Raw genomic sequence first — 13395 nt, 5'->3', positions numbered from 1 at the left:
ACTAGTAAAACACTACGCTTTATTAAATTGAAATCTTGCTGCGCCACAAGGTCTACCTGCTCAACAAGACACCTGTACAGGCCCGTCTTAACTTTGCTAGTGAACATCTAAATAATTCAGAGAAGGCTTGGGAGAAAGTGCTGTGGTCAGAAAATCGACCTCTTTGGCATCAACCTGACCCGGTACGTTTGGTGGAAGAGGACTCCTGAGTGTGACCCACAAAACACCATTTTTCCAAACCTGGTGACCAACTACGAGAAACGTCTTACCGCTGTGTTTGCCCACAACGATTTATCCACCAATACTAGATCATGTTTTGCTTGGGAATCAAATTCTTATTTCACTCAGTGACATGAAAATCAATCTATAACTTTTATGAAATGTGCTTTTTTCTAGATTTCTGGTTGATATTCTGTCTCCATTAAAATAAAACTGCCAGGAAAATCAGAGGCTGTTCATTTCTTTGTAAATGAGCAAACTTACAGATTCAAATAAAGTCAAATAATTATTTCCCTCAGTGTAGCTTAAATAAAAGTGACATGTTGAAGTGTTTCGGAGTATTACCCTGAAATAAATGTCCCTTAATTTTTTTAGGTGACTAATATAATAAATTGATTGGTAATTTATTTCAAACATGTAAACAATATACAGGTACATTTAGAAAAGAAAATAAGAGAGAATAAAATACTATACAAAAAAAATCAATACATTTCAATATAGCTACCGTTCTGATTAATTTACATGTTGAAAGGGAGTGGGAAATTGATATATGAAGAGGGCACGGAAAGTAACCACCTTCACATTTTTCTATAAAAGAGCACGCCCATTTACCATTTACACTGGAGAGCTTCAGTACTCTCATGTACAATATGAACCGCTGCTGAGTTCCACCATATCAGTGAATTACTGTTTTCTTTATATAGCTTGTTTTCACCTTTGGCAATATAAAACTCCTTTCTGCTGCAGATCGTGTTCAATGATTATGTCGACTCAACTGAGAAAACAGTGTTTCATTCCATATAATACATGCAGTAATCTTGTCTCTAGGATATTTAATTTACATCTCATTGACATTAGTTCTGTAAAAGCTCTGCAATACAGAACCGGCAGCTTTATTTTGAGCTACCTGTAAGGTTTTATTTCTATTGCTGAAGCACTTGAGGGGCTCACACAAGAATAATAAAGCTGAGGCAGAACTAAACCAAAGCATCAAGTCTGAAACTCTTCTGACCACTGACAAACCTTTAGCAGTTTACTTGCAATATCTCCTGCACTTCACCTGGAGTACTATTAACACTCAGTCTATGCATTTGTGACTTAGTAACATCTAACATCTGTTTATTAACCTTTTACAACCTTCAACTACTTATTTAGCATTTCATTTATCAATTGATGGTTCAGCTGCATTGTTTAGTCATCAGGAAACACAGCAATCCGAGCCATTGTTAATACAAATGGAAGGTCTTAATAAAGACTGAAAATTACACAAAACATCTAGCTTGAGGTACTCCATACCTTACATTCACTATATTGACAAAGGTATTCAGTCACCCATCCAAATCATTGAATTCAGGTGTTCCAATCACTTCTGTGGCCACAGGTGTATAAGGTGTATAAAATCAAGCATCCAGACATGCAGACTGCTTTTACAAACATTTATTAAAGGATAGATCGCTTTCAGGAGCTCAGTGAGCTTTAGAGGTGTACCGTCATTGGATGTCACCTGTGGAACAAATCCACTCGTGAAATTTCCTCACTATTAAATATTCCACAGTCAGCTGTTAGTAATATTATAACAAATTGGAAACAACTGGGAACGACAGCAACTCAGTCACAGAGTGGTAGCCCATGTTAAACCACAGATGCTGAGGATCATACTATGTTGAGGTCGCCAACTTTCTACAGAGTCAGTCACAGACCTCCAAACTTCACGTGGCCTTCAGGTTAGCTCAAGATTGGTGTGTAGAGAGCTTCATGGAATGGGTTTCCATGGTTGAGCAGCTGCAACCAAGCCTTACATTACCAAACACAATGCAAAGTGTCAGGTGCAGTGGTGTAAAGCATGCCGTCACTGGACTCTAGAGCGGTGGAGGTGTGTTCTCTGGAGTGACGAATCACGCTTCCCCATTTGGCATTCTGATGGACAAGTCTGGGTTTGAAAGGACAACACTATTTGTCCGACTGCATTGTACTAAATATAAAGTATCAATCAATCAACTGATTTCACTTGCAGACTTCAAAAGACATGCAAATGTTTTTGTGAAATCATCACTGGGAACTTGTTGTTGTATTTGATATGACTGTGTGAATTAGACAAATTTAGCTATTTTATTATTTCTTTTATTGTTGTAATTTTAATGTTTGTCCGGAACAGATCTGCCTTGTAAATGAGACATTGAGTTTCAATGGGACAACCTGTATAAATAAAGGTTAAATATTTATTTATTTATTTTTTTTTTTTTTTAAGGGTTTGGTGGGGTGGGGATTATGTTCTGGGGTTGTTTTTCAGCAGCTGGGCTTCAGGCCCTTAGTTCCAGTGAAATGAATTCTGGAACTAAAAGGAATGCTTCAACATATCAAGACAGTTTTGGCAATTTCGTGCTCCCAACTTTGCAGGAAAAGTTTGGGGATGCCCCCTACCTGATCCAACATGACTGCACACCAGTGCACAAAGTAACATCCATAAAGACATGGATGAGCGAATTTGGTATGGAAGAACTTAACTTTTCTGTGCAGTCCTGACCTTAACCTGAGAGAAAACCTTTGGGAGAAATAAGAGTGGAGACTGCAAGCCAGGCCCTTCTCGTCCAACATCAACGTCTTAGCTCACAAATGTTCTTCTGGAAGAATGCTCAAAAATTCCCATAAACACTTCTAAACCTTGTGGAAAGTCTTCCCAGAAGAGTTGAGGCTGTAAATCCATATTAAACTTTATGGATTAGGAACGGGATGTCACTCAAGTTCATTTGCGTGTGAGAGCAGACGAGGCAATACTTTTGACAATATAATGTGCCTTTTTAACAATAGACAGCCGTTACACAGTAAATCAAATGTTACAGTGATACATGTATAATCAGAGGTAGCAGTTTAAGCTGATGCTGAGATGACAGTGAACTTCCAGTATGCAAGGATTAAATCTGATATATCTGCGCTTAAAGTATAGCAGGTGTGCCCTTAATAGCAGAAATGATATCAGGTTTATCAGATTTAGTTAGTCTGTGTGCGCTGAATGAACCTATGCATGTAAAATAAATCCAGTGGAGTAAATGAACATCGGCCTCTGACTTGCTGCAGTGCAAGCCATATAGAAGAAAATGTAAATACACAAGTGAAACAGTCGCATTTTTAAAACTTAAATCCAAACTACAGATTTGCCTCTTTAAGACAGCATAAAATACTGTTACCTTACCAAGATGGTCGCGAGCTCTGCCCACTAATGAGCCGCTTTCGTCACTCACGGAAAAAACCGAAACTGCACGAGCAGCCGACTGTCAGTCTGGTATGTAAACAAGGTCAGACACAGACTGCAGAACAGAGACCAAACACTTTTAGACCCGGCAGCTTCTCGCTTAAAGAAAGAGGCAAGAGGAAAACCGAAGAGCTTCAACAAAACTCCGTGGATCACGGTAAGCTGCAGATCAGCTGGCGCCTTATTACTAACCGCGTTGTTTCGCAGGACGCACTGCAGGGGACGAATTATAGGACAACAACGCTATAAATGCATGAACCTGTCATTTTGTTGTGTGGACACTGGTGGTAAAAATCAGTCTGCAACGTCTGCAAGGAGGTATCTTTGCACATGTGATGCAAATCTGCCGCAAAGTCACTCAGCAGATTTGTGTTTACCTCCTGCGCAGTCATCAGCTGCCCGCGAACTGGGTCGCTCTCACTCTGCAGAAGCTGCATAGTCATGCTTTCCCACAGCATAAATACAAAGCCAGCACTTCCCCATCGTTAGACGTGTCGTCTAAAAAAATTGAGTCTTTCATTTGATTTTATGTGTTGTGATTGCTGTTGTTGTTTTCCTGTGTGACGCAGCATTGACGTGTATTTTCAGGTGCGTGTTGTTGGTAGATTCCTGAGTGGTGCAGCTTAGTTTTGTATATGAAAGTGGGCCTAACAAGCGCTATTTCGAGTCGTCTTCATGCTGCAGAGAAACACAGTTTATTCACATGAAACAAGGGGTGATATTGCATGCAAATACAGGCTTTATTAATTGCATTGTGTTGTGTTTTGTTGTGGGTTTTTTTTGTACGTCCTGCTCAGCCTGAGAACCAGTTTTGTCTGGTCATGATAATTGATGCAGTGCCAACCAGACACAGACTGAGCTCAGACTGTATTCTTCTGCAGATGATGAGGGAGAGAAAAAGGCCAGAGTGAGTGACATACAGAGTAAATAAGGCAGGGAGACAGAAAATCTGGGCCTTTCCTGCCTCAGACTGCTTTTTTTATTGCTTTACTGGCGCTCAAGTTAATAATCACTGCTGTTCTCTGCTTCTGCTCGATGACCTTCTTAAAGACTTTGTGCTGTGCATGCGTGTGGCATCTATGACTTCATTAACTTTGTTGATCATTTATATAACTTGCCAAAACTCCACCGCTGCATCCCTCACCTTTTACTGTTATTGTTATGTTCTGATCTCCAAAAGGCTGTGTGATGTTTCCATCATCGTCATGTATTTACTGATTTACTTGACCTCCCAGTGTTTTGGAACTAAACATTGCCCATTTTCCACTTCAGCATTCACCTCCTAGAAGACACCAAGGACAATAACAAGTCCTTAAGGGTTTGAGGAGCAGCAGCGAGATAACTCACTGCTGTTTTTACCGCCATGGAGTTGCCATCAGATTTCTGAGATGTAGCAGATTGTGCTTAAATGCTTCATTACCGCGTAATGCTGCTTGTCAGGATGACACATGGTCTGGACAGGAATGAATGAATGGGTAGTTTGCTAAAGCTACATTTTTTGTGTGTTTTGTGTGTCATGTTAGGACAGGCCAGCCAAAATGATGCAGTGTTTTCACTTCATGGTGGAGCCGGCCAAAAACCTGACGGCCAAGATCAAGGTAACCCATTTCTGTACACTCTAATAAAAATATTGTGTGTTTAATGTTCAAACGTGGCCCCTGGCAGGAGGTCACCTTTATACTCAGGTAGACAGCTGACATAATACATTTTTTTCTAATCGTGGCTGTTTGGCTTAATGTAAGTAAAAAGGGGGGTTACTCTATGCAGGGAGTTGATGAGATGAAATGAGACAGAGGCTGGGTTTTCTGCTGACAGGATCAGAGCCCCGATGTGCATTTTGATTAGGCTAAGTGGCCACCCCCTTTCCCAGTTGGCCTTATTACTTTCTAAAGCCCTTGTGAACCAGCACTAATGCTGTCTAAATGTCTTTCTTTGTGGCTCGAACACTCCTCTTTACTCCAGCATTTTCTCACGGAAAATCCTTTACTTGTATTTTCCTCACAGGATTCGCACAAGAGGGCAAAGAAAGAGAAGAGGGAGCCCCTGGATGAGGACCAGTTGTTCGTTGTGGAGCTGGCTAGAGACATCGGCCGAGTGTGTCAGGTAAAAACATCTTGTGAACCTGAACTGATGCTTGCATTCCCTCACTGTCTTGCGGCGTGTTCACACCGAATGCGATAGACGCGACCAGAACGTCAGGTTTACATGTAAAGTCAATGGAGAAGCGCAATGACGCGTGACTGGGGGTCCTGCGAAAATTCAGAAGCAGATTTGCGTCGCGAATTAGCGCGACTGGCGCGTTTGACGCGCGTATATTTATTCGCGCGTCAGTTTTTGTGTTGCATTTTGTGCATTCGCGCGTATCGCGTCTACCGCTCGAGTTGGAAAAATCTGAACTCCAGCTTCAATTCGCGCCGCGACAACCAATCAGGAGCCTGGTGACGTGGCTCTGACCTAGGTCAAAGGGGCAGGTCCAGCCAAAGCCCTTCATACTTCATTCAACATGGAGGAAAGGCTAATCAACGCCGTAGCAAACCACCCGGAGCTGTACGACACCAGCTGCTTTCTGTACCGAGACAGGAATATAAAGGACCGAGCTTGGAGGAAGATATGTGAAGAGATCGGGCAACCTGGTAAGTTCATTCATTTCTCCTTTTGAAATTTTTGACTGACCTGGGGAAGCTGCACAAAAGCTAGCAAGCCCGCCTACTGTCCCGCTATTTTCCACCGATGTACAAATACCTTTCTGCTCTTATGCATGTTGTCATATAGGAATATATGTTATTGTTTATTAATAAACAGCACACAGTGGTCCCGCTGTTCATCCTTCACTGCCTCGCTTTTTCGCACATTTTTTTGTTGCACAGTACAACTGTCAACAATGCGCATTGCATTCTGCAGCCTGATTGACAAATCTCCTCCGTGCTGTGTCTACTGCGCTTGCCAAATTTATCATGTTCGGTTTTGATAACCATCATGTCCAATAGAAAAAACAGCACAAAAACACCCATAACTATGAGCCTCATTCGGAAATAGACACCTGCACCGGGAGGGAAAAAGGCGCACAAAAGTGGCAGGCAGATGAAGAAAAAACGCGGCATAATAATACTTTTAGCACTTTGATTGCACTTTGAGAATCAACTTGTGAGAACTGTGAGTAATGCTCATGTGTGTGTGGAAAAAAAAGTGTATAAAGTGCGTGGCGAGGGGCTAGTTATTCTGAGAACCCCTGCTGCAATAAATGAGGGACCACTGTATATACTTTCTCTATGACTATCGTTTTCAACCTGTTAACATTTAATATTGTCTTGACAGAGCCAACTGATTCTGCAGCAGAGCCATCCCCTGTTGCTTCTCCTGGCTCCCCAGTCCCTGGTACCTCAGCTCCTGCTGCTGCACCCACAGGTATGTATAGCAAGCACTGATAGCTTTTTACTTGCTTGAATTCCCTTACTAAATATCTACAACCAATCTGTTTATATCCTGTTTTTTTCAATGTTGAAAATGAAAATCTAGTAGCAGCCTTCTCATTTCTTTGTGTTGTTTTGTGCTGTTTTTTACAGGCCCACAGAGGAGGACAGCTCTGAGGCGGACGAGGGACGGGTCCCAGGACGGTCCATCGGCGGTGGAGCTGGCCATCCTGGTGTCCCTGAAGAGGCCACGCCTGTCTCCAACGGAGCATTCCCTCCTCAGCCTTGTTCCTGCTCTGGAGAGCATGCCGCCTCACACGAGAGAATTAGTGAAATTTCAAATTTATAAATTAGTTTTTGAAAACAGCACAGCTGTGTTAAATTTGGAAACATTGGACCCTAGCAATCAGTAGTTTTCTGATGAGGCAGCAGGCTCTCCAGGGCAGAAACAATGTTCTTATTTTTCTCCTCCTTCTCCCTGAGGCTCTTCCACTTAAAGCTAAATATATATTTTATATATTTATGTTTAATGTTTTTCTGTTTGAGAATTTTAATATTATTTCAAATAAATTTTTGTAATGACTAATGTCTCAGTTCTACTACACAGCAAATATTGGCACACAACTTGACACATGTAGAATTAATTTCATATTATACTAATGAAAAAATATACTACCATATAGGAACATAGTGAAGACCAATTATTTAAGAGAATAAAGAGAGGTTAGTTTATTTTGGAGTAGAGCTCCATTTATTAAGAAAATTTTAAAAAGGCAGGTTTGTGGGTGGCTCAGAGCCGTTGTGGGGAAGTCAATGGGTCTTCAAACAGGCTATTCTTTTGGCTGCCAAGACGCTGCTCCCTCCACCGAGAAGTGGGCCATGAACTTCTTCCTCACCAGGACAGCCTCTCTGGAGGAGTTGTTGGCTGCTACATGACCCAGGCCTTTTTTGAAAAATTAAGCTGTGATAAGACATAGCATATCAAGATAGAATTGTTATTATAATATAACTAAAGATGAACCAAACTGTTCACAATTTTATCTAGCTCTCAGTTTTAAGAAAGGCTGGTGACCCCTGTTATAGAGTCTGACAGCTGCAGGGATTATATACAAATATTCAACCGGTTCTATAACAGAATTATACCAGGTCTAAATTTAAAAAAAAATAAAAGGAGTGAGTATCACTACAAAGATTACCAACAGTGGTCCTCATACCACAGTTTGATATCAGCAAATACCGAGAGCATACATTGATATGACACCACAGCCATGCTATCATTGCTAACACTGATAACAGCATAAATCGAATTAAATCGGGACTTGATGAGACCTTTTGAGTATCACTAGAAATATTATAAAAACAGTCGTCTCCATACCACAGTATGCTATCAGTAAACACTGACGGCATTCACTGATAGCATACCACATCCATGTTAGCAGTGTATAAACGGATAGTTTAGCATATATTAGCACAGGTATCAATAAAGGACTACCGTATTAAACACTTTTACTAACCGCAGGCAGATGAACAGGCGCTCTGCAGGTGAGATTGAGCGCCTGTAGTTGGTGTCTAGGCGGGCGATGCTTGGACCGACGCGGGACAGCAGCTCCTCAAACTGGGCGAGGGAAAGACGGTGGTACCGCTGAAAGTGACCGTCATCCAGACGCAGCCCCTGGAGCAAGTGGTGAAACTCACCAAACTGCTCACGCTTCTGGAGGACCTGATGGACCCAGGTACGGCGAGGACGTCCTTTATGCTGCTGCTCTGCTCTCCACAGTAAATAGAGAAGGGAGACTCTCTCTTCAAACGCTAGATTGACAGCTGCCATCTTTCCGTCTGGCACTACTTCCTCCCACATTTCCGCTTCACGCGCATCAACATGGCATATTTTGACGCGCGAATAATTCGCGTTGGACACGTGTCAAGCTAGGGGCGTCTGGCGCGTTTTGGTCGCGTCTATCGCGTTCGGTGTGCTCTTTCAGGATGAATGGGATTGTATCATTGTAACAGTTTTCTCTTAATGCCAAAAGTGACGCTGATCATCACTGTTGTTTACAGCCTAATGAAGGAATTATTAAACTGAAATGATTAGCAGTCTTCATCAATCCAGTGTTTTTCTCTCCATTTTACCCTTGCAGAGATCAGCAATGCTGGAGCACATCTGGAACCAAAATGACATCTGGCCAACTCCTCTCTGCAGGGCCTTCATCCTACAGTGGGCCTCCATGCTGGAGAGCAAGGTGTTTAACTGAAAAGTACCAAAGCATCAGTGGTGTGGGAAGTGATATATTATTTTTTTTTTTTTGACATTGATTGGCTGTATTGCACAAGCCAATGAGAATTCAAATACGCTGTGGAGTCAAGGAGGCTCGCAAACAGTCATATGCAGGACAAATTATTCTAGTTCAACCACAGACAGTAAAGATGAATGTAGCTTCTGGAAAAATAAAGTCAATGTGGAAGTGCCTTAAACTTGCATTCTAAGTAAAGGCCACCAGATGGCGATAGCTGTGTTTGCAAAAAGACTGAGTCCTATTGAAGTTTCCCACTTGACATCATGTGCATATTGTGTGAGACTTGTCCACCATATTGGACCTGATACAATCATGCAAAGAAGAGACTGCCCCAAAACCTTGCAGTGATTGCTTGAGCTAGCAGACTAGAGTTGCCTGCAGTTTTACATGCTTGTCTACAAATATTTGCTAACCACTAGCTTAGTGATAGTAAGGCTGACACTTCTGGTTTGTGTCACACTTTTACAGTTTCCCTACAACCTTACTGTAGCCTTACTTAAATCCCTTACTTTCATCCAAAGTAAGGGACTTTAGTGGTCCTACATTGTCACCATGATTTTTGCACATCCAGAATGATTGCAAAACCTCAATAGAAGTCTATGGGAAAATTTCTGTCTTAAAAGTCTTGGTTAAATCATGTTTTAGGATGCAGGATTATCTGCGGTATTATCAGCTCATTCACTGGCAGTGAGTTGTCAGTCACAAGCAATTAGCCAGCAAGCAAGTGGTGTCACAGGTTGATCCGTCTTTACATTCAGTTTTTGATACCAAGACAGTGCCGGTGAAATCGCTCACCACTTCAGAAACCAGTCGGAGATGTCGCCGTAGCTATGTCCACCTTTTCTACTTTCTACAAGTTCTCTACAAACAGCAAATGAGAAATTTGAGCTCAGAAATATCATGACTACATAACCAGCAGTAATCATTGCCATAAAAAGATTGAAAATATATTTACATGTCAGTATGTCATAGCATTGACCATACTACTGATGTTAGCCTCAACTATGCCTTTCTAATAGGTCTGGACAGAAATGAATGAATGGGTAGTTGATAGAGCTGGATGTCTCGAGAACGGTCTCGAGACCACTTTTATGTGGTCTTGGTCTTGTCTTGGTCTCGCTGTCTTGGTCTTGCTCTCTCAGATCGACATAGTGGTCCGGAGATTTGGAGTCAACAGTATCCATGACACACAACGTAACGTTCGATAATGTGTCATGCGCAAAAGCATCGGCTCTAAGAGCCGTGCTTAGAGAGTGCTTTGTAGTGAATCAGAAGAGTCGACTCCCATCGAGCGAGAGCCGACTCCTCACTTAATTTCCTTTCACTGCTCAGCTCTCACACAGTGGCCCAGCTATGCTCCAATCCCTCCATATTGTGGCCAATCACATGCGAGGATATAGGATAATATCATTATGTGAAAAGCAGAGAGGGTGAGAGACGCGACAGTCAAGTGGAGCGTGCGTCTGTCCTCTCAGTAAGTGAGTGAGACAGTAGACAGCGGTGAGGAGGGCTGTGCGAGTGCATCGCAAAAACACATAAATATGCCTGACACCCGTAAACGAATCAGCATCTGGCTGCGATTTAAAGACTTTTTTGTCTCGGTCTTGGTCTCGTCTCGACTTTGTCTTGGTCTTGACTCTGTCTGACTTGGTCTTGGTCTTGTCTTGGTCTTGGTTTAGGTGGTCTTGACTAAAAGTCTAGTAGTTGAATGGCCAGCTAATAGGATGATCAGTAAGATCATGGTCGTTACAATCTAAAAAGATACAACGTGTGACAGAGCGATAGTTCAAGCTATCACATGATTTGGCATTCCAGGAAGTTCTCACTTTATTATTGTATGCATGCACTGGGAACCTTGTGTTAATGACTTTGCTGAAAGGGTTGAATTGAATATTGGTGAGAGTGTAAGTAGTGTGCATGAAGGTTATGCTGAGAAAATGGAAATGTGCCCATAAAATGACAAATGTGACCTTGAGCAGACTTTGGAAGAAGTAAGCTGAATGAAAACCTGGCCAAATCTGATCAAATCTTATGAACTGTGAACATATGGACAGTCAGATGACCTAAAAGGAAACATCAGATTCCTACAGAAAATTAATAGTCACAGTAGAACTACACGTCTTTTAGGTATAGAGGTATATTTAATAAATGTGTGTTTTTCTCTGTGCAGATGAGACCCATGCAGACTGATGGCTGGCCAGAGATGAATGAGGGCAAACAGCCCGATGTGACGAGTGAGAAGGACCTGCAGCAGGCCAAAGCTGTTATTCTCGAATGGATCAAGGATATAAGAGCCCAGCCTGAGGTGGGAGGTTCAGACATACAACTAATATTTCCTTCAAAACAAAAAATAAGTTTGCTCATTGTTTTTTATTGACATTGATCATTCTGCAGCAAAGTGTGTGGCCCGGAGAACCAGTGGTGAAGAATCTGGAGGACGTGCAGTCCGCCTGGCGCTGGGGCCGTGCTCCCAATCTGCTGACCGCCATGGAGCTGCTTATGTGGACTTTAATGTTACAGCGGCCTGACAAGGTAGAAGTTCTTTCTGTAATCCACAGGTCAAACTTTACAGCTTGCATGACCCGCTGCAGTTCATCAATGAGGCCTCTTTGTTGTTTGTTCCTACAGGACACCATCCCACAGCAGTGGCTTCTGTGGAAACAGAAGACTCAGAAGATCGGTTTGTAAATCGTGAATCAAGCTGACTTTGGTTGTTTCTTTGGAAATATTTACCCTCTTATGAGTTTATCAATCTCTTTTTCCAGGTGCCATATCCTACATCCCTCAACCAGGTGAGATATGTACTGTAGACCACGAATCACACATTATTATTCCCATGCTGGTGCATTTACACTATTAGATCCACTTACTTTTATTTTCCCTTTTTTTGGCAGTGTGGGATTGGATTGCAGATGCTGCAGGTACAAAATTAAATATTTAATCAGCTTTTTTTTTCTCCATATAATCTTTGCTCAACCTGTTTTGTAATTTAAACCTCTTCACATTTCCCCTCTAGTGGAGGTGACCCTGGATCTGGACACGGCCAACCCTGATCTGCTCATCTCTACTGATGAGAAAAGGATGCGCTGTGGCTTTGAGAGAAAAGATATTCCCAACTACCACCAGCGTTTTGACGGTTGGTGGTGTGCCGTTGGAACGGAGGGCTACGGCACTGGTCGCCGCTACTGGGAGGTGGAAGTGGGAGAGCGCGACTGGCGGCTGGGCGTGGCTAAAGAGTCGGCCCTGAGGAAAGGTTTCAAGTCGCTGAACACAGATACGGGGTACCTGACCTTGCGGCTGGAGAGGGGCACTGAGCTTAAGGCACTGACGGTGCCATTCACCGCGCTGCCGCCTGGCCTCATCCCCCGCAAGGTGGGCGTCTACCTCGATTATGACAACAACCAGCTGTCCTTCTATGATGTGGACAAACATTTCCACATTTACACCTACAATGAGAGCTTCGATGAGAAGCTTTTCCCACTGTTTGGCACAGTGGAGATCATCAAGGATCTGGTTATCAGGTCTCCAGCAGCCAAAACCCAGTGTCTGTGCTCCACATCTTGCATGTGGGGTTGAGTTTCCCTCCATGAGCATTTCCTTTAAAAAAACATAAAATCAGTAGACATCATAGTGAAGTATAACAATCCCAAATCACAGGGAGGTTGCAAAAGACCTTAAATGTGCTACTGAATAGCTTCACTTTGTGACCACTCTCTATGCTGCTGCTTTAATGTGATTGTTGCTTCCATTTTCTCACTACAGAGTTATAGTGCAACCCTTTTGCTCACATACGTGATGAAATGCCATCTAATGAAATGCCGTCATCTTCTTTCAAGAGAAACCTATAGTGTTAATGTGATGTATTGTGCATTATTAATCCAGCAATAAAATGCACTCGTGTGAATAATAAATAAACCAAATCTATGTCTTGATGCTTCATGTCTTTATTGATACTGCTGATATTCTGTTTGGTAATGCATTTAAAATATATAGTTATATACAATTTATACACTCATCATTGGCATGAACGTCGTGTTAATTTTGGATTTCTTATTATTTCTTTGAACTGTCCTTTTTCCAGAGTGCAATGATTGTACAGCATATGTTTTGAATGACTGTAAAAAACAAGAATTGAGTGCACAAGTTTGAATTTATTATCCTTTCTTTTGTTTGACGGGCATGTAATAGTATTTTTTTCACCAACAAGGAGGTTCCCAAAAAG

General features: G+C 42.1%; 1 protein-coding gene across 2 annotated transcripts; it reads left to right on the top strand.

Annotated features, from left to right (window-relative positions):
- The first annotated feature begins 3446 nt into the window (after nt 1–3446).
- On the top strand, nt 3447–13105 carry si:ch211-120g10.1 (butyrophilin subfamily 3 member A3). 2 transcript variants are annotated; one of them, XM_063471548.1, is made up of 10 exons: nt 3447–3626; nt 4993–5067; nt 5474–5572; nt 9018–9119; nt 11344–11478; nt 11568–11705; nt 11802–11853; nt 11939–11965; nt 12068–12094; nt 12190–13105. In XM_063471548.1, exons 2-10 carry the CDS (start codon nt 5008–5010, stop codon nt 12747–12749), a joined length of 1200 nt encoding a protein of 399 aa, XP_063327618.1. In that variant the 5' UTR covers nt 3447–3626; nt 4993–5007; the 3' UTR covers nt 12750–13105. The 2 variants fall into 2 exon arrangements, with proteins under 2 accessions (XP_063327618.1, XP_063327617.1); XM_063471547.1 differs by having other exon boundaries at nt 3458–3626; nt 4998–5067.
- The last annotated feature ends 290 nt before the right edge of the window (nt 13106–13395 follow it).

This window comes from Pelmatolapia mariae, linkage group LG4, assembly GCF_036321145.2.
Source record: "Pelmatolapia mariae isolate MD_Pm_ZW linkage group LG4, Pm_UMD_F_2, whole genome shotgun sequence".
Classification (NCBI taxonomy): domain Eukaryota; kingdom Metazoa; phylum Chordata; class Actinopteri; order Cichliformes; family Cichlidae; genus Pelmatolapia; species Pelmatolapia mariae.
Note: the sequence above shows the minus strand (reverse complement) of the source record. Positions and strands in the feature narration are given on the sequence as shown.

Coding starts and splice junctions, on each gene's coding strand:
- si:ch211-120g10.1 (XM_063471548.1), top strand. CDS start 5,008: ATGATGCAGTGTTTTCACTTCATGGTGGAGCCGGCCAAAAACCTGACG. Junction 9,120..11,343: donor CCTCCATGCTGGAGAGCAAG/GTGTTTAACTGA, acceptor TTCTCTGTGCAG/ATGAGACCCATGCAGACTGA. Junction 11,854..11,938: donor ACAGAAGACTCAGAAGATCG/GTTTGTAAATCG, acceptor CTCTTTTTCCAG/GTGCCATATCCTACATCCCT.